At 44.3% G+C, this 20,930-nt stretch overlaps 1 protein-coding gene across 11 annotated transcripts in view; it reads right to left on the reverse strand.

Annotated features, from left to right (window-relative positions):
* PATJ (PATJ crumbs cell polarity complex component) overlaps window positions 1-20,930 on the reverse strand; it is a 142,197-nt gene that overhangs the window by 42,665 nt on the left and 78,602 nt on the right. For all 11 annotated transcript variants that reach the window (XM_052666802.1, XM_052666801.1, XM_052666804.1 and 8 more), the window contains 2 exons: window positions 12,873-13,069; window positions 5,556-5,647 (listed from right to left, as the gene is read on the reverse strand). In XM_052666802.1, the coding sequence (XP_052522762.1) occupies window positions 5,556-5,647; window positions 12,873-13,069 (289 nt within the window). The remainder of the gene's footprint in view (window positions 1-5,555; window positions 5,648-12,872; window positions 13,070-20,930) is intronic.

Raw genomic sequence — 20,930 nt, forward strand, 5'->3', positions numbered from 1 at the left:
AAAAAAATGAGGTTACAAAATGTTTCAACTTGTAATCTCCCCCTGCTAGGGCTCCTTCATATTTAAATACTTTAATGCTGCTTCAAAGGAGAATGCTTCAAAGCTGAATCAAAGAGTGAGCGTATTTTAAAGTGACGCAGCTAATAATAAACTGCTCTTTCTGCTCTCCACTTCCCTGAGTGTCCTCAACTAAAACATGAATTTATTTACAACTAAAAGCAGCGATCGCTCCCTTTTGATGCTGGAGCAGACAGCTCAGATGTCTGAACATCACATTCAAATTACAGTAACTGCAAAAAGAACATTTGATATATTTGCCAAGAGCTGCTGCTCAGGCGCTCCCCTCCGTTATCCGCAGAAACAATAAACATCCCCTGCTCTCGTCCAGCCCTTACCCTGGTTTGTGCAAAGCACCAGGCAGCAGCCCTCCCTGCAGCTGTTTGTATTTCACCAACTCTGCATAAAGCAAAGAGGGACAGAATTCAGCGTGCTTCCATTGCTTGTAACCTCTGAGGATGAGCCTCTGAGTGACAATGAGGAGACCTGGCTGGAGGCTGAGAGCCCACACCATAAACACAGAAATGCGTGGCTTTCTTCATTGCAAAAACGACCTTTTGGCAGCAAGATCAAAGCAGGGCATGAGTAGCAAAGGCCCTGTAAAGGTTACAGAGCTCCTGCACTTACAGATTTACTTGCTCAAACTGCCGAATCGCACTGCATTTCTTTTCCTTCCAAGTCTAAGCGGAACCCCTCAGCGTTCCCTGTCCATCCTCACTGCCCAACAGAACTCAAGTTTTGCTCCACCTGACCGCACCTCTGCTGAAAGCTTTCCTTCTAAAGACAATAACCTGCAGCCAGAGCCTCAGCCAAATTCAGGTTAATTTGCTCAGAGGATGAACATACTTGTAATTGTTGCATACAGGTTCCCCACCTTCATTTGAGAACTTTTTTTTTTCTACTGGAATGACTCGTGTTTATCTTGGTTTGTGATGGTGTAGCTCACTGCCACAGGGTGCTAAAATACTTGTTCAGCACACTGAATGGCATTCATCTCCTGTCTGAAGCTGAGCATCTCATTTGAGATATCATCCACACCTCCTCTATAGTCAATGTTAAACAAAACCAACCCCAAGCCAGATGCACTCCAAAGGGCAATCCAGCTGAGCAGGTTGGGAAGAACTGAACTCTTCTCTGATGGTTCCTGAAGCTGCCGGCTAACAGAAGTCCAGTTGACTCCCTGACCCCCAAACAAAGGGAGATATCCTCCTCCCCAACTAACTTCAGCTCCATAGTTTGTCAGCTGTTAAAAAGATCATTTCACAAAAGCTTGAAGCTGGCTGTGAATGCTGTTCACAATACAAAGAATGCCTAGAACTGGGAAAAACAAAACCAAAACAAAGCACAAAAAAAAACCCCAAAAAACCCAATAACTTTGTATTAAGACTTCTTAGAAGAGATCTGAAGAGCAAGTGAGGGGAATGATGTTTGTCCAGTAGCATCAGGACTCCCTCTGGTTGTGACAGCTGTGTGCACACAGACATGTAAGTTAATGAAAACCTAGATCACCCACATCCTACTTGTTCCAGAAAGAAAACAGAAATCAGTCTGGGGTCCCATGTTTTCTTGCCTTTGTTTTCCTCCAGGAATCATCTCTTCGGAGAAGAGTTGAAGACTGAAGACGCACAGAATTGTCCCTTCAGCTGGGTCAAGGCAAGATGTTTGCACTGTGCCTCATCTTGGTTCAGTGACCAAGTGGCAGCAGTGACTGTCATGCAGCCCTCACCTCAGCCACCCAAGGCCAGGCTGGATGGGGCTCTGAGTGGTCTGGTCTAGTAGGAGGTGTCCCTGCCTGTAGCAAGGAGGTTGGAACTGGATGACCTTGAAGGTCCCTCTATCCAAACCTTTCCTTTCTGTGATCCTCAGAGCAGAGGTCTTTCCTTTGCACATCACCATAAATAACAAGGGATTTGCCTTCACAACTACACCTAGAAGTGGAAGGAGGGGGAAACAGACAGATTGGTGGACCTCCCTGAGAAACTCCAACCTCCTCATCAGAAAGCAGTGATGAGGGGACAAATCCCTGCAGCGTGGGGGAACAACTCAGGGCTGTTAACAGATTGTATTTAAGTAGGCAAAATTCTACAGTACTTTACTCCAAAAACATTTTTCATCACAGCATAAGACAGCTTTCTTTTAAGAAAAAAAGGTATACCCACAGTCACAGAATTGAACACAGTGGGATAATGGTCTGAAATCAGTGGCGTTCACTTTGATTCAAGCACTCAAACTGTATTTGATCTGCTTATTATACCAGCACTGAAGCACCAGCACAGATTAAAGGCAGTTAATTGAGCATGGACAAAACACCGAGTTTGCTGAATCATAGAATTCTTACTGCAGAAGAACTTTCCAATATAAACTGGTCCTCCTACTCCAAATGCAAAATCTAACGGTTTTATTTTGCATCTTTAAATGGATGAACATTAAACGTGTGAACCAAAAATTCAAAGGACACAAAACCCATTCTATTTTGGGAAGTAGGGCATAGAGACTCCTACAAAAAGCAAGTCTCTGTGAGATGACTGCAGCCTGCATTCGCCACAGGAGTATGGAAGCTAACATAGTGCTGTATGACTGTGGTCAGACATGCCAGTGGACACTGGGTCAGAGCAAACACCTGAACAAAGCTGTTTCAGCACATGAAGACCATGCAGTGCTTGGGCAACTGGTTTGGCTGTCAGACTGGGTGAGCACGTTAAACATCTTGAATTTGTTCCTGTAGAAGGCTATGAAGCATGAGATGCAAATCTTAAAAAGAGGGAAAAAGTGACTAAGTGCAGATCCTTTAGATGCCGTTACAAACTTGTGTAATTAATGAGACCTCTGGGAACTGGTGCTGTGTTAAGATCTATATTTTGGAATCTGGCCAAGATCAACTCTTTTGAATAGCCATTGTCAGTTTAATTGAGGAAAGGATGCTCGTAAAGCAGAGTAAGAAACCCTCAAGTACAAAGGGACTCCTGCGATTCTCAAAACACTTCTGCACTGTTTCATCAGCAAAAATTTCAGGAAAGAGTGGGAATACAATCCTAACACCACCTGAGTATAAAAACAAATGCTTGAAGACTTTTATGGTGCAGACTGCAATTGGGTTTTTAATAGAAAATCAAAAAGATTGAGGACACCTATTTTCCATGCCTATAATCATCCCCTCCCTCCCTGCATCTCCAATATAATCTATTCAATGACACATATTACATTTCCCATAGAAAGTTTTTTGTTTTTTTTTTTTAATGCCCAGGATTTTCTGGGCTTCTTTTGTAACTGATTAAGAAGTTGGTGAAAACATCCCCCTGCCCTGCAAGTGAACCAAAACATCAGGAATAGGAAACTCCTGACACAGTTTCCTGCTTCAAAGCAAAGCAGCAGCTTGCTTATCACAGAACATCCTTCATTTGAAGAAAGTAAGGCCCCAGGATATGAGAGAAAACACTTTTTAGTAATAGATAGTCCAGGAGGCCCACCAGTTTTGCTTTCATGCCCTCGATCAGCTCACTCAAGCACGCAGGAACTTTTTAGCCTGCAGAATAATGAGTTGATGGAAAACTGATCTACTCAGGACTTATATTGTTGAAATCAGAATCTGAGCATCTTCATGAAGACCAGCCCCAACTCCCTGTTAATTCCTGCAGCACACATCACTGTGCTATGGTCAGCTGCAGCCTCTTCTCACCGTGTGTTCCAGAATGCAATTTAGCTCCTCAACATTACAGGCCTTCTACCTTTACAAGGAAGCAGAATCAGTAACAGCACTCAAGAGGAAGAAAGTATTACTTCTGCTGCGAGGGCTCCTTCTTGTAACAAACGTAACGGTATCCTGCTCTTTCCACACCATTAAAGCTGAAGGGAACACATCTGAACCCAGCCAAGCAGCAAAGTGACCAGAAATGCTCTCAGCTGGCTGCACTCAGTGCTCTGTTCTCATCTGGAAAGCTGCAGCACGCATACGTGGGAGAGATGGATGGAGACCCACGATGCCTGCAGCTCCTCACGTTTAGTAGAGCTGGCACCACAGTGCATCAAGTAGTGGCATTTCAGTACCTCCATTTTAGATCATAGTTTTAAAATGGCTTGATGAAGCAAGCAAAGACTTCTACCAAACTGCACCTTGGGCAAGACTTCTGCAATTGGCACAGCCTTGTGTTTATGCATTTGATCACACTCACCCACTTTGAGGTCTAAAGCACAGGAATTGGTAGCATCAAGGCTCATAGAATATATTCACAAGAAAAACCTTCTCCTTAAATTTCAGTCTGAAGAGAGACAAGTTAGCTGTGGTGAAACTTTGATATCCCCCTCTTACTAAAAGCACCGTTTTTCCTTACATTCTAGACAGTGCTCTAGTTACCAACAACGTTCTCTCACAGGGGGAATTTCCTTTCACTGCTGTTTGAATGGCTGCTGGGATCAAGCAAGCAGACTTGTCAGTTGTCAGCATGCTCCAGTGCAAGGCAGAGAGCAGGGACAAGATGCACGCTCTTTGTTAGTGTAAAGATAAGCTTATAGCCTCAACTGCAGCATGTATGACAAGTTTTTTTTAAGTGCTAGGGAGCGTGACAAGAATTATCCAATGGTATTTCCAGTATCTATTAATTATGCCTGCCACAACAATTTTATGCCTTGAAATTTACTTCTATATACAGAACTTGGAAAAGGGGAAATATGGATAGAACTAACATTGTTTTCACTTCTTCCCATATCCATGGGAGACTCGAGCTAATGAGCAAGCCCTGCTGCAGCTCTGCAGAGCCTGACCCTCAGCAGGCAGCTGCTGCTTGGGGCAGCAGGGCAGGCTCACCAGAAGCCCACGCTCCCAGTGCTGCCTGACAGCACTAAATTGTGCCCCGGGTTTTGGTTTCATACGTTTTGCTTCTGCCTCTGGAGGTTCCATACCAGACACATTTTCCATATGCAATTAAGTAATGGTGAGTGAGTTGTTGTACATGACATTTAATTTTCAATAGCTGGGGAAAGTAACACGGGAGCTGCAGGCAAGACCATTAATCTCCTCTAGATCCTCTGTGCTGCCAAGTATAGCAAGTCATTCTTCACAGAGCTAATGCTGCTCTTCCATCATTTCTGTGTATGCTGTATCAGACAGAGCCATGCGAGCAAATGTACACATTTATATGCATTCATCCACAGATTATTACATTGTTCACAGGTAAGCTGAATGTGAGCAAAGAATATAAACCAGTATCAACTGTGATGTATAGACTGGTGAGAAGACCGCATTAATAAACTGGAATGGTTGAAATTGATAGTGCCAATGGAAGCCACCCCTGGAACAGTAGCATTCATGAAGGTCCAATATATTAATGTTGGACCTTCAGCAGTCCTGAGATAAATAGTCAAGGAAAACCTTTATTTCATACCACAGAGAACTGAGTAAGTTTAGCAATTTCAGAACAGGCTGAGTAGGTCAGTTATATGGGCAGATACGTAACAGAATAGGCTGAAGCATGAACAAATGTTTTGATGAGAACTGTTCTTACCGTATGAAAACTAGCTTGACCTTTGATGGGGCAGTCTTAATTATTGCAGAAGCATTCTGATGACTTCTTCCATACAATATCTGATTGTTTATCTGTTCAAAGGAAACAAAAGTTCCATGTAAATGGAGTTCCAAAATAAGTATGCATTGTTTCAGTTTACACCACCAAGGCACCAGGACAAGGAAACAAGATGCTAAGAAAAAGTGGGTAGTGAAATACAAATCGCAAACTTTGAGGCTTTTACAGACAGGAATACTGCAGAAGTACTGACAGATAAACCTATCTGCACAGAGCTGGAGAGACAGAAACACTGGTGTTGAGGCGCTAAGAGCTGCTTTTGGGCACAGCTCTGCTGCAGAAACACCATATGACAAAGACACAACAAAGGCTGTCACCATCAGCCAGCCACAGGAGGAGGATGAGCTGCAGTCTGCAGCTCAGAGGCGACATTAACACCTTCACATCAGGTTTCTCATCGTTCCTTTTGAAAGGCAGGCATTAGTTAGATTTCAAGTTCAACCTCCTTCTCCTGCTGGTTCCTGGATGGACCATAGAATTGCAGAACTGATTTTTAAGATATTACATTTTCAACATCATCAAGTCCAATATAATAAAAAAAAAAAAACCAAAACCCACTGTATTAGCAGCAGAGTGTTCCACATTTTATTCTAGACCAATATAAAAGAGTAACCAGTGCAGAGCTAATTTAATGCTATTAGTGACCCACACCTCACCTGCAGGTAACCAGCAGTTCAGGAATTAGATGAGACAGAAAGGCCAGTTTCAGAATAGACCACGTTACTCTTGCTGTGAACAATCAAACACCTAACCACTGCAACAAACACCGGGTACTGCTTTGAATGCCATTTCTGAGTGTGAGCCAATCCTGTAGTTTTCATGGGGAAACAGCACGGTCCTCAACACCCCCCATGGCCTTCAACACCCCCCTGGCTGCAGGGGAACAGAAGACCTTTCCCATTTTGAGAAAAATTAGGTGTCTGCTGTCTTCCATTGCCACGCTCGGCAAGTGGCACCTTGACAATCACAAGAGTAGCTCCAAGATGAACCAAAAGCACACTAGGCATCCTATCTCAAGACCACCCGTGGTGTAACATTTGAAGTGTTTCATTCACCTCCCAGCAGCTTGGTGCACCCCCGTGACCCAGCCCCGCTCCTGTCCCTGCCTGCTGGCAGCCTGGAGATGCTGACCTGACAGCAGTGTGCAGCCACAAAGGCTGTAAGCAGAGCAGGAGGCAGCCAGACGTGCCACGCCAAATGTAAATGAAGGAAAAGCTGAGCACCATGGCAAAAAGAAGGCTGCGCCAAGGAGACAAACAGCAAAACCCTCAAGGAGCCTCTCAGCTGCATCCTGATGGTTTTCAGGTTTAGAACTAGGCTGAACCAAACACAACCAAACACTACAGTGAGGATGAATGAATCGGTCTCCAATTCTGACAACTCAAACTGGAATAAACACGAAGGTAACGCTGCTCCGTGGAAGAGCAATTTTTACCCGCCTGCTACCAAACCCAAGGCAAAGCATTTCTTTATACGAGCAGCTATTCTGTTCCAGATGGAGAAGAAAACAATGTGAATATGGAAACTAATTCAAGGCCACATTTCTATTTTGTTAAAAAGATGACATTGAGATGAGTAGCATATATCACATAACTGTCAAAAAGCATCTTGATCGGATTAGTGCACCTCGGAGCTGCAGCAATCCCACGCCCCCCAGAGCGAGCAGCCCGCTCCATGCAACCCTTCGTCTTTTCCTCCCACTCTTCCTTTACAACATAATATTTACATTCACATTTGATACACCAATGCTGCTTAAAACAATACGGATAATGGACCCCAGGAACAATTTACCAGTGATTACAGCAGGGCTTCTCATTACTGGAAATGTTTGTGTTGGATTGCGGTTTTGTGTTCTTAGAATTTTTCACCCAAGAAACAACCTGCCAGCCTTACAGCCTCGTGTCAGCAGTTCAGTAACCAATGTGAGCACAAGAATCATATGCCCAGTGCCTGATTATTCACATAGATTGACCTGCAAACAATTACCAGCCCACGTCTGGCTCAGAACCTGGGGCACAAAGAATACCTGGGCTGAGCTTCACCTTCCTGCACGTTTAGTGATGTCATTTGTCCCAGTCCTCCAAAGAAGTTATTTGCTGGGAAAGCTGGATGCCTTACTGATTGTTTGTATTTAGTTACATTACCATCCATTTTTTGAAACAGCAGGCTTCTTCGATTAAAATTTATAGTCTTTACTCTGGCTAAATTAATGCTATTCAGTAGATACATCAAATAGTCCAAAATTTAATTAGCTCTGAGCTAGGTCTGTAAGTTATAATTATTTAATTATACCAAAATGAAAGGGTAATCAAAGTAATACATCTCCACAAGGTTTTGGACTGTTTCACACAGCTATTACAGCCAGGATTTGTAATATTTGTATTTCTTTGTAAAAAGGTCACTTTCTTTCGCAAAGTCAATCAGTGACACTCCAGGTTCAGATACCACAGAGAAGAGCAAAGCACAAAAGTTTCCTTAAATAAGACAAAAAGGGAGAGTCCAGGGTTTCAGCAGCAGTGCCATTTTAATCTTTCAAACTAAATAAAGGATCAACCACAGAGTGCCTCATGAGTCAAATGCTGTCCGTCTGAGCTTCCCTGAATGTCCCCCTTTAAGATTAGAAAAGAATAACAAAGGTTTGACTAAACAAAAGAGAAAGCTGGGGGGAGACTCATTGTGTCCTTCCAATATTTAAAGGGAGTTTATAAACACGAGGGAAAATGACTTTTTATGCAGGTAGATAGTGATAGGACAAGGGGGAATGGTTTTAAACTAGAGGACAGGAGATTTAGATTGGATGTCAGGGGCATGTTTTTGACTGAGAGAGTGGTGATGTGGTGGAACAGCTGCCCAGAGGTTGTGGATGCTCCATCCATGGAGGTGTTCAACGCCAGGTTGGATGGGGCCCTGGGCAGCCTGGTCTAATATCAGATATGGAGGTTGGCAGCCATGCGTGTGGTGGGGGGTTGGAACTTGGTGACACTTGGGGTCCCTTCCAACCCGAGCCATTTGATGATTCTATGAAAGGAGGTTGGACTTGACGATCTTTATGGGTCCCTTCCAACTTGGGATATGATTCTATGAAAAGGAACAAACAGATGTAAGCCTCAGCTCCTTGTTAAGTGCCTCTTTACATAACTTCATGGAAAGACAGGAGAGCAGAAAGAAATCCATGAGTGCACTACAGGTACAAGGTCAGATCAGGATGGAATTAAGTTCCATCCCTGATAAGCCCAGCACAGGCCTACAGCGGGCTTTATCACAAATCCCATGCACACAGCTTTGTTTTACAGTTTCACACACAAACACCCAAATTAAGAAAGAAACATTAAAAAAAAAAAACACCCAACTGTTTGCTTCTCAAATTTTAACTTGCAGAGGAGAAACATAAAATGTGGGTATTTTAAAAAGAGCACTGTTCTTTTTACTATGTGGCAGTAATGAAAACCAATAAAATGGGTATTATCAGATTTTTATGAAATTCAAGTCAGACAATATTCCAAAGCTAGCCAAAGGAACTGGCGTAGCCTTCTGGAGTTATTATTCCTTTGTAACAACGCATTAGATTCCCTCTAATCACAGGAATCGAAACATTCTGAGATTTAATCAGATTCTCTGAAACAACAGAAAAATTTCAAAAAGTTTCTTATCAAATACACCCAAATCCAAAGCAATAGGCAGAAAGAAAACAGCGGAAAAGAAAAATGCTGTTTGGAGGATGAATTCTTTTCTCTTTCCCAGATTTCTCCTGGAAGGGGAGCACAAACCTGGGGGTTTGCCCAGGGAGCCACTGGCTCCTCAGCTTCATCCTTCAGCATCAGCAGTCACCTCGCAGCACTAGCCTCCACTGATAGCCTAGATGCAAAGCTCTTGTGAAAAGCAGTGGCATCTGATTTGAAAAGCCAAGAGGATATTGTTCTGCTGTTACCTTCAGGAAACAGATCTGAGAACAGGAACAGAAGCTGAGAGTGTTGTCCTGTAAGTAGGAATTTAAAAGGTCACCACCAGAGTTAATCATACAGGACTTTTCTTACTGGAGAGCCCTTCTTACCATGTTCAAGCTGGTGCTGCTTGGTCCAATCCAAAGTAATTATAAATCCCACAACAAATGAATAGAGTAAAATATACCAACCTGTCTCCATTCTAAGACAGAAGTGACACGAGTTTGGATGGACAGCTCATTTGTTTGGGCAAAATACTGACATATCTGATGTGTAGCATCACTTCTATTTATCTAAGATTCTTACAACAAAATCCCAGGAGAAGCATTCAGCACGAAGGCCCTCTGGCTTTGAGGTACCACCAACACAGCACTGCCATGAATTGTCTCAAGCACTGAAGGTGGCTCCTTTCAGGAGTGCTGCATCCTCTGCTGCTTCCTTGCAGCAAGATAAGCAGGGCCAGGAGGGAGGCAGAGAATCCCAGCATCAGTAACTCAGCACAGCAGGGCTCTATGCAGCTTGCTCCATTAATAGAACACGTTGATGTAAAATAGAACAACGATGACAACAGTCCTAGGGTGGGTTATTCAGTGTGAATAACATGAAGCAGAAGGGCAGAGCCTGCGGCACTCAGAGCAGCGGGGCTCAGCACCCCAAGACACCATGCAGTGTGGACACCTGCACGAGAGCTGTGGGCCAGGCAGGGGCACTGCAGATGGCATCTTTGATTGGAAAAAAACCAACAGATCAGCACTGCTTGCATCATGTTAAAAATTACATTGCTCTGTGCAGGGTGCACATTCTGCCCTGACTACGAAAGGTATGAGAGGATGACATCACCACCTCCCTCCAATGGCACAGCCATCCAAAGTACATCACTTAAGACTCCTACTAAAAACTTATGTGCAATCTGAGGTGCAGCAATAAATATATTTAAAAGATTCTGCTGGAAAAGAGTAGAGGGTTGTCCACTTGCTGACAAACAGATGACAATTTGGGTGGAAAATGGCTTCAAATGCTACCAAGTGCTTGGCAAGCCCCAAAGCTTTCTATCAGAGGACAGCAGTCAGCTTGCAGGCAGAGCCATGCAGGGAAACACCACCCCAAGGAACAGAATTTAGTTCACCAGCAACAGGCAAGGAATCATAGCATTTCTGCACCTAAAGGCTGTACTCATAGTCCAACTCTAAGCCTTTAGCTGGAGAAACCCAAACAGCCTGGATCTGCTTCCTCCTACCTTGTCAATGCTTCAGTTAACCAATAGTGCTCTTCTCACACTGTCATTTTAACTGATGCTGCAAGTAAAACCACAGCTCCTGCACTGCAGGCAAAAAAAAAGCACAGAGCCACATTCCTACCTCAGCAATGGTAGGCTTCTCAGGTATTCCTAATGGTGACTGAACTGGTCATTGAACCCAAGTTATTAAAACAGACTCTGCCAGTGTAAACGCCCATTAGTTTCATTTCAGTGCTGCTCACATATAACACTGAAATGCTTTCAAAGGGCAAAAAAACAGAGCTGTGAACGATTGACCACCGGTGTGAACACGAGACGTCTGCACATGAGTAATGCGCAGCCTTTGTACTGCAGGATGTTTTGCCACGGGATACGAACCCACCGGGGACCAGAATGAGATCACCACATCCTTTCACACAACTAACCACACTTCTGCCCACCAGTGACACTCCTCCCATTTGATGGCAAAGTTCACCGAGAGAGGCAGTTACTGAAACTTTGAACTTCGGTTTATTTGAAATGAGACTGCAAATGTCACTCTTTTTTTCTTTTCCTACGGAAGAAAAACAACATTTTATCTCCATCTTGGCAGGGAGAGGAACTAGGGCAACGCAGTGTTTTTGGAAATGCTACTCACAACATGGCTCATGCATGTAAATCCTGAGCCTGAAGGTACATGTGATTAATCACAGATGGTGCATCTTTCAAGTACGGTAATATTTAACATGAGATCAAACACACGCCACGAGGAATAACTCATGAGAATAAGGAAACCTCTGTGGATCCTTCTTTGTAAGGAAATGCATCGCTATGAAAAGCTCTTTCATGTCTCTCCTTAACTACCTCTTCTACGACATACACAGAGCAAAGCAGTACCTTCCAGTTGGTGTACAGTGACTTCCAATTGCTGTACACCCAGAATTCAACAATTTGACTTTTTCCAACTATTAGAATCAGGTGCCAGGGAAAGAAAACTAATTTGAAGGAGAAAGTCATTTACCTGTACTATTTCAGCAAGGTACAGACCTTCATACCATTCATCACACTTGAAAACATAATAATAAACTTTAGATGGTGCTATTATTATAGCAAAACAAGCCTTTCTTGAACCATGTGTATTGAAAACCCGTAATTATAGAACTGCTGGAAAATGACAAATGCTTAGAGATTTCTGATTGCTCCCGAGGTATCCCCAGGCATTCCAATTGCTTTTTTTCAAGTAAAGAAATGTGAGGAAATTATTGGATCTCTGATGCCGCTGTGAGTTGCTGAAAGATTAGAAATCACCACCCACAGATAGCAGTAGGCCACTGTACACCTGCTCTTCAGTGAAGGCTTCCTTCTAGAGGAAAGATCCCAAGCAATGGCTAATTTTTTAAGCTGCTGAAGCAATCATGACTTGGGAAACCACTGCAGGTACTGCAGAAAAGTGCTACTTTGCAACAGCCAAAAATCACAAGATACAGCAAATCCATCCAAAATGAAGAAAGGAGGAAAAAAGGAGACAAAATACCCTACAAGCTGCTGAGCTCTCTTGCCTTGTGTTGGATGTGACTAAAGAAAATAAGCATTCTAACTTACACCGGAACGAAACAGATTACAGCATGAGATTTTAGCTTATTTTCAGAATGGGGGATATCCCTGTCATCTGTACAAACACATATGGTAACTTTGAGGGTGTTCCGATTTTTGTTTCGTTTCATAAATGCAAGGTGTGAATTTTCTTGCAAAACCACACAGGCACTACAAGGACAGATTTACTATTCTCTGCCTGCCTTTCAGCAGTCCCTCGCCGTGTGTAGCTTGTGAACATGCTGAGAGCACAGACCTCACTGACAAGACATTAGCTTTCACAGGCCAATGATTTTTGTTTTGCCGAGAACACATTTACCTGCCAAAGGCCAAGTTCTCAGCTGGCATAAATCAGTGCAGTTCCTTCCCTCAGCCACCTAATTCCACTCGCAGGCTTTATTTCTTTATTTAAGGTTCAAATGATAGCCGCACATATGCCTCTCCCTCTCGCCATATGAGCCTTATTTAGTAGTTAAAGGAAACACTCACCTCTAGAAGTTCATCACCAATATGCATCCTTCCATCCCGTCCTGCAGGTCCATCTGGATTGATACCAACTACAAAGATGCTCATACGAGATCGGTCCTTGTTGCCAGCAAGGCTCAGCCCAAGCCCATTTTTGTCTTTCTCAAGCTCAATAATGTGCAGCTCTCCTGGTAGATCTGCATATCGTTGCCTGATCTTTTCTGCAAAGGTCAAGAAACATGAAGTTACAAGATGAAATAACTTGCATGTAGATTCTTGAGGGCACGCAGAAACATGCTAGAAGCAGATAGCTTCTCAGTATCTATATTTTAAGAGGTCTTTCCAGCACAGAATCTGAAGTGACATACGATGTACCTAACCCCTGTGTTCCCTCCACAGATCATGTCACCAAGAGAGACAACTGAGACCGCTCATAGCTGTGCATCTTTAACCTGTGTGACTTTGGACTGTTGCAAACCACCCAGCTGTCTTGATATCACTAACAGTGCCAAGGAAGAACACTGCCAAACACGAGAACTACACTGCTTTATTTATACAACAGGCTGGTCCTGAAACAAGAACGTTTTGAAAGAGCGGAAATGAGGGAATTCCGATGTCACCCCAAATTTACCTTATAAAAACTATAAATTCGGGCAACTTTCAAAGTCAGAGCTGGTTAATTAATCAGTGCAGGCAGCTGAAAAGCCTACGTTACAGACATACTGCAAAGTCACATCTAAAAATACAGCCTTTTATTGTGCTTCTTTCTGGTGGTTCAGGAATACGCTCACAATGCTCTGCTTACCTTTATGTGCCGCTGCGCAGAAGATTACTCAAAACAGATGTCAGTGGCAATGCCCATGAACGATTATGTTTTTAGATGATATTAAGGCAGTTACTTGTCTTTCATCTACATTTCAACCATTTCTGTGACAGAATCCAATACACTCACAAAGTTATTTGGAGCACAGTGTGTGCCTGTGGAAGCGAGTATGCTTACGGTTCAACTTGAATGTCTTCTGTTTTCAGCACTGGCAGACAAATGTTTGTTACTTGTGCTTGCATGCACAGCAAGGGTCATTTTTTTGTCTGTTTGATCATCCTCTGCAGCTCTGAAAGGCAGCTCCCCAGCCCCACCCGCATCCCACCCTACGGCTGGGCCATGCTTTATAAATGCAGCTTGCTGTGTTTTGCTGTGACTGGGGATCACCTTCAGTATAAAGCCCAAGGTGAAAGAAACTGCTGCATTATGCATTAAGGAGAGCGAGAAGAGATATTACATGCCCAGCCATATCCCTGAGTCAGCAGCTGCAAGAGCAATATTAGCTATTACCATTCCACCGCAGGGAAGCACGTTTCGATAGCACGATTTAAGCACGTTTCCATGACAACACAGGAGAGGGGAAGGAGCTGGGGAAGGTGAGAGAGAAGCATCCCAAAGTCAATAAAAGCTGGAAGAAAGAGGACGAAGTAGAAGAGAGCGCAGCACAGCCCGCGTGCAGGCTGCTAAGTGACCATACCATCCCAGCTCTGCTCTCAGGGTCCTTTCAGCAGATTTCCAGCTGCAGCAGCCCTTCCAATTCAGCACAGAGGAATGCACTCTCACCTCCAGCCCATTTGCACCCCAGGGCATGCCCCATGCTCCGGGCAGCATGGCAAGAACCAACTCTCCTGCTGCTGTATTTGTGGGCATCTTCCTGCCTTGCCCAAATCCTGGTGGCCTGAGCCTAAAAGTCTGGGAGGCATGTGCTAAGAGCTAGACATTATCCCCAGAGAGTTGAACTTGTAAAGCTACAAGTTCAGAGGTCTGCACAAAATCAGAATATCATAACAAATCATAAACCTTGCTTGTTACTATCAATTATATGCTAAAAGTTCATTGAACTGCACTAGACAGTAACCTATGCAGATGCGTGGCTCTTTAATATATTTCTGAACTAATGGGGTCAAAATGTAATTAGAGGAGTGATTTGCTACACAAATTTTGAAAGCGTTATTTTCCTGCTTGGAATGCAGGATGCCTCCTGCCAGAAAGCAGCAAGTGAGGAAGGTCTCAAAATGATGCTCGTGGAAGCACAGCAGATGTGAGCAGAGCCACGCACGTCCTGCTCTCACCACCATAGTTTCACCTTCTGTTGCCATTAAGCCACTCCAAGCCCTGATGGGGAGCAACCCAGACAGGTTAGATGTTTCTCAGTGGTAAGAAGAGGACAGCAGCAGAACTAAGTTTCTTGGAGAATGCGCTTCTTTGGACAAGAGGACCCCCCAGAGGGATGCTGCTGACCATTGCCCTTGCTGCTTGTTCTCCGTGGGCAGCACATCTCAATTCCATTTGCTCAGAGCACAGCAAGCATCTACAAGTACACTGTCAGCAAGGCGTAATGCACCTGAAAGCTCTGCAGGGCTTTCTCTGCTGGGTGGCACAGAGTCTGTCTTCTCACTTGGGAAAAAAGCCAGCGGCTCATGAGTACACGTACATTCCTACTCCATCCTGGCATTAGACTCAAAATGAGTTTTAGTTCTCCAAAAAGTAGTAGGTGGAACAATTGCCTGGGGTGAGGCAGCCCCACGGTAGGCTCTGTTTGCCTGCATGCAGCCAGGCTGGGGCTGACAGGCTGGTGCCCAGCTCAGCACTCCGGTTGCCAGCAGTCGCCACTGCATCCCACTGCCAGCCTGGCAGGAGGGCACAATGCCCAACATCACAGGAGACACCACAGGAGTTCACACAGTGATGTGGAGGGACAAGCAGGGTCACTCCACCTTTAAAGCTGGATCTCCATGCACTGAGCACTGTCCCATCCTCCAGCAGCAGCATGGTCTGCTCCCAGCACCGTCGTCGTGTTGCTCATCCAGCCTACATTCAGATTTCCTTTGGGTACCCAGCTGATTTCTATCATGCTGGAATCACATTCTCAGTTTGCCTCTTAATAAGAATCTCATAAGATTATTTTAAACAAGTATTTACTGCTTAAACAAACGTGCATCTAAGGCTTCCTCTTTACAATGCCTTTTTCAGCTGCTCCCCCCTTCCAGCTGGTATTCCTTTCCAGCTCTCTGCCTAGCACTGGGGAGCCAGTTAGCATCTGCTTTTGCTAAGAATCCCATTATCTGCCTTCATTACCAGATCCCTTACACAAGGCAATTGTAATTCTGTTGTTACTGCTGTACACACGGGACGTGGTGCTTCGTGCCGGCGCTGCGCCGAGCGGTTTCCACGATCGGTGACAACACAACTATCACAACTTCTGCAAACACAGCACCCGTATTTAACCAGCCACGGTTGGATCCTGTTACTTTAGAAATACTGTGCAGACATGATGTGAACTAAAAGCACAGGCACACCGCAGTGATCACTCCCACAGTAACATTCCCCAGTTCCATTAGCAGACAATTACATTTCAAAAGAGAAACCCTGGAAATGGAAGACAACTGCTTTCAAACAATATGCTGTTATGCTGCTGCACGTGTTTCCCTGATTCAGCCGCTATTCCTACCATATAAAACGGAGAGATAAAAGAAATAAATGGGGAAGATATGGCCAGGATATTGGAGTTTGCATGATGTAGTACTGCAACAAACGCACGTTTAATCTGTGCTGAAAAAAAACAGAACCAGCTTCCCAGGAAGGCAAGAAGCTCTTTAAATTGCAAAGACACATAAAGCATCGCAGAAGGCTGGGGAGCCTGTTGCCCAAACCTGCCGAAATCTTCAGCTAAATGAGCTGAAAGGGAGAGGGAGTTCTTTTGAAAATGGTGTCTCTGCGTGATGCAAATTAGAGTCCATCTAGAGAGGTAAAAAAGAGGAAAGAAACAGCTCTGGATGACTCAGCCAGATGATTGGTTTTAGTATCAAACACTCAATATTAAACCTGCCCAGGCAAAGCAGAGAGGAAAGAAACGGAGGGTGGGGGGGATGTGCCACAAAAAGAAACAACAGATGAGATTTGTATATATAAAAGGTGATGCTGAGGATTTTCCATTCCTTTTGTGTTACCTCAGATAACTATCAGACGTATTCGGCCTCTTGGAGACTTTACCACGGTCTTATTTAACAGCCTGCATTCATTCTAATGGTCTCAGCTACCATTTTTATCACATAGCACATAACCTGGCCACAGTCTGAGGCAGCAGTGCTGCAGCACCACGGCTGCTGGTTCTGCTTTAGTAAAGATAGGCATCAGAATGCAGCCAGCATCCTCCAACAGAGCCAGCCCTGCATATCAAACAACTAATTCCCTTCTTCATTTCACTATAAACATTAAAAAAAAAAAGAAGTAGGAAGTCCCTTGAAAGCTAACCCTCAAGCTGTGAGGGCAGCGTGTCTAATTTACTGATTACAATTTACAAGAACCTAAATAAGCATATTTTAAGGGACCGTAATTGAACAAATGGGGTTTAGAATTCTCCCACTACTAATAATATAATAAGCTTATTGTTTTAATCTTCCCACTAGCCCTCTATTCAGCTCCGAGGAGGCAGACAGTTTTTCAAACCTTATCTCAAAAGTGATGCACTCATCTGTTTTCATAAGCTTCGAACTGACAGAGAGAAGATGATTTCTGTAACGCTTTCTTAAACTCCGTAAAATCACTCGCACTCCTCTCTCAATGACAAACACACGAGGGGAAAATAGGGCAGATCTATTCAAAACTGGCACATCTAAATGGAAGAGCCAGACACTGTGCTATGGCCAGTCCTCCATTGAGCGGTGAGAGGAGGATGATGTTTGCTGGGGCCAGCAGCTTTGTAGGTGCAGTTCTTTGCAAGAGGGTGGCAAGGAGCAACCCTGGGCTGGACTGGGGCAGCCAAGGGGCTCCACTGAGGTCCAGAAGTTCAGCATCTCCTGCAGTCTCACCTTGAAAGCCACCTCCCCCTCCCTGGTGATGCTTTGCTTCATGTACACCATTCAGAAGTCATTTACCAATGACTCCCAGAGAAGAATAAAACCCAGCATTCCTATTATTCTCTGGCAAATAATTTAATTAATGCCCACATCTCAAGCCTGAGTCTGCCATACACACAGAGCTGCACGGCTGACCTGTCCCCTTCCTCCCCACAACACCATGCACCAAAACAGTACAGCACTGCTTTTGAACACACGAGAAGAGCACAAGCACAAGTTGCTGCCCAGCCTTCTCGAAAGGAGCAGTGACTGTTGGCTTTCCTACCCTCACAAACACAATTCACCCAAGCTCCAGTGAAAACAAGCATTATGCTCTCACAAGACAGAATCCATACCCTAACGTGAGGACTGCTTCTTTTGCGTATTTGAAAGATTCAGGGCTTTATTTGGGATCTCTGAGCTCCTTCTCTTCCAACAGCATCCTTCAGCTCAGGTTCCCATCTGCTTTGCTCCTTTCACACCATGCAAATGCTCGCAATGGCTTTGCGAATGGCCACAAAAACTTGTCCCTCTTGTCTCTCACATCACTCTTCCTATGAGAGAAGGGAGAAGACCCCACCAGTCATTTCTAACTAATTGAGGAAGAAAGGTATAACGAGCCACCACCATCCATAACAAGTACTATTTTGTTTCATTCCCATGAGCAGCTGACATTTAGAAACAGTTATCATATATATATTTTTTCTTCCTGCAACCCAGGAATTGTAACAGCCAAGAGAACAGGAAAGAGAAGTGGTGCTCAGCCCTGGCTGCAGCCCAGAGCATAATGGAGCATCTCCATTGCTTGCACCACCTCGCTGCAAACATGGAGTTTTGCCATCTACTTTTCCCCCATTTCAGATCCAAAGCTTCTTCTAGAAGCTGTTGCTTCTTTATACAACATTTAAGATCTCAGAGGAGGGAGGAAGGCATATTTTAGGTTTTTCTGCTTTTTCAGTTAGATGAGAAGCACATAACGAGCCTATTCGTGCTGATCCGAGACCTTGAACACATTGAAGATGATTTAGTGAACGTGTGCTAAGCTGAGCATCCTGATGTGAATAATTGCTAATTATATGGGAATCTCCCCTCCTCTGCACAGAATACTTCCACTCATTTGCCTTGCAAATTAGACATTAACCCTCATTAAAGCACTTGGGTTCACTCAGAAGCGATCTCTGGGTGCCACAGTCTCGCAGTCAGGCACTCACATGGAGCACTGGCACTGATCTCCTCTGATGGTCCCACCACCCAAGGCCTTCTGTGGAGAGGACCAGCACAGGCTGCCCACATGCACCTCGTGCCCTGCTCCATGGCTGGTACATGTGGCATCCAGACTGGAGACAGAACTGCTTGTCTCAGCACACGCTGCCCCTTGGTGTTTGAACACAGTCCACAGAATGGAACAGAAATAGCAACAAATGCAGATAGCAGCAGTGGCATTTTTTCTTAGACAAAGCCCACTTTGTCTAAGAAACAAGTAGTTATGCATAAAAATATATCACAGCATGTTTGATGCTCAGACCCACAAAAGGCAGAGGCACTTTAAACCAGCGACAACCAGAAAAATGGGGGAGCCTCCCAAGAAAGCTCATGCAGACTTGTTTTCAGCTGTTGAAGAGGTAACTGAAAAAAATCACACAGAAAAATATTGCACTGTGTAACACTGCTCTTCGTTCTGCCATACGGTATGCTCCTCTGAGGCCACAATACAACAGCTGCCAGCTCCCCAGCTGACCTACAGGGATGGCAACATGCACCCTGAGAACAGAGCAGGTCCTGCTTTGCTGAACAGACCCGACACAGTGCTCCAGGAACCCAGGACATCTTCACAACGTAAGACACTGAGAGATACTGATTGCCATCTGCAAAGGCTCAAGGAGACATGAAACAGCTCAAAGAACACTGGCTTGTTGTCCTGGCCTCTGCACTGTGGCTGCTACAGTGCACTGTCAACACTCTGTAAGGATGCACGACGCACACAAAACCAGGTTGCTCAACAGAAGACATTTCAATGATCTATATCACACAGAAATTTTGGAAAAAGTCTCACAATTGGGATAGTAATTTCTTTTCTAAGCAACTCTTTCTGTTAGGAGCATGATTTCTGGCTTCCCTTGGCCCATCTTGCCCTGCTGGGCTCCCAGTCCCTTCTCTCTGCATGTATCTGAGAGCTGCTCCTTCATCTTATGGCAGACTAAGCATGGCTGGGACTGAACAGGGAGTACTGGGTGAGCTCTAAATCCATGGCTTCTTTGCTTGGTCTCAACATTGATAAATTATCACTGCAACATTTAAATTCTTTCTCCCTTGAGAGTAATACAGTGTAACTTGAGCTGATGGTATTTCATCTTTAAATAATGATGTTCCCACAAAAAGACCACGGCACAGTTATTATCTCGGTGTCTTTCTGCACCACACCTAATTAAAGTGAACAGCACCAGAGTACAGTCAAAAATTGGAAGTTTGTTACCTAATGATGGCTCTGCAGAAGAGCCCCAAGTAACTGGAAAGGGAAGCAGAGGACATCTCTCAAAAGCCAGGATGCTGAGACGTTTCTTGCACAGTGACTCACCTAAGTCAGGAACCTCCAACAGGAGCCTGAGCCTCCTGCATCTAAAGGGAGACAGGATGTAAAAACAGGAAGCTTTCGGACTTAGCAATGAAGGCTTTGTGACCAGAGAACACCACCTGTACTGATGAGCCCAAAGATCTAAAGAAAATCCTTCAAGGAAGATCTCCAGGGAAATCATTGCTGCTGGTGAAACACAGATCAAAAGCCATAAAGCTGAAAATGTTGCAGAAACAAGCCATTGCACTACCCACACTTGTTGAACTGGCTGAAGACCATGCCATGGAGAAACTGTTCTGTGCTGGAGGTCAGAGCAGGGCAGAAAGGAACACAATGCAAGGGCTTGCAGCACAGCCTGGCATTGCAGCAAAGCAATGCAGTGACACACTGAGCTGGCAAAGACTGAATTCAATTTTTATATATTAAAAAAAAAAAGTGATAGCGTTCGAGGTCTGCTTATGCAGAAGTTTTTTTTAATATGCTGTGACAACAATTAGAAAATATTGAAGTCAGATGACTCATCCAGATTTGGAAGGCCCTAGAAAACACCCACGTAGCTATGCCAGAAAATGCAGGGAGGAAAATGCCTTACATCAAGAAGGCCCAAGAAAGAGAGATAATAATCAGCT

Source organism: Tympanuchus pallidicinctus, unplaced genomic scaffold, assembly GCF_026119805.1.
Source record: "Tympanuchus pallidicinctus isolate F22 unplaced genomic scaffold, pur_lepc_1.0 scaffold7, whole genome shotgun sequence".
Classification (NCBI taxonomy): Eukaryota; Metazoa; Chordata; class Aves; order Galliformes; family Phasianidae; genus Tympanuchus; species Tympanuchus pallidicinctus.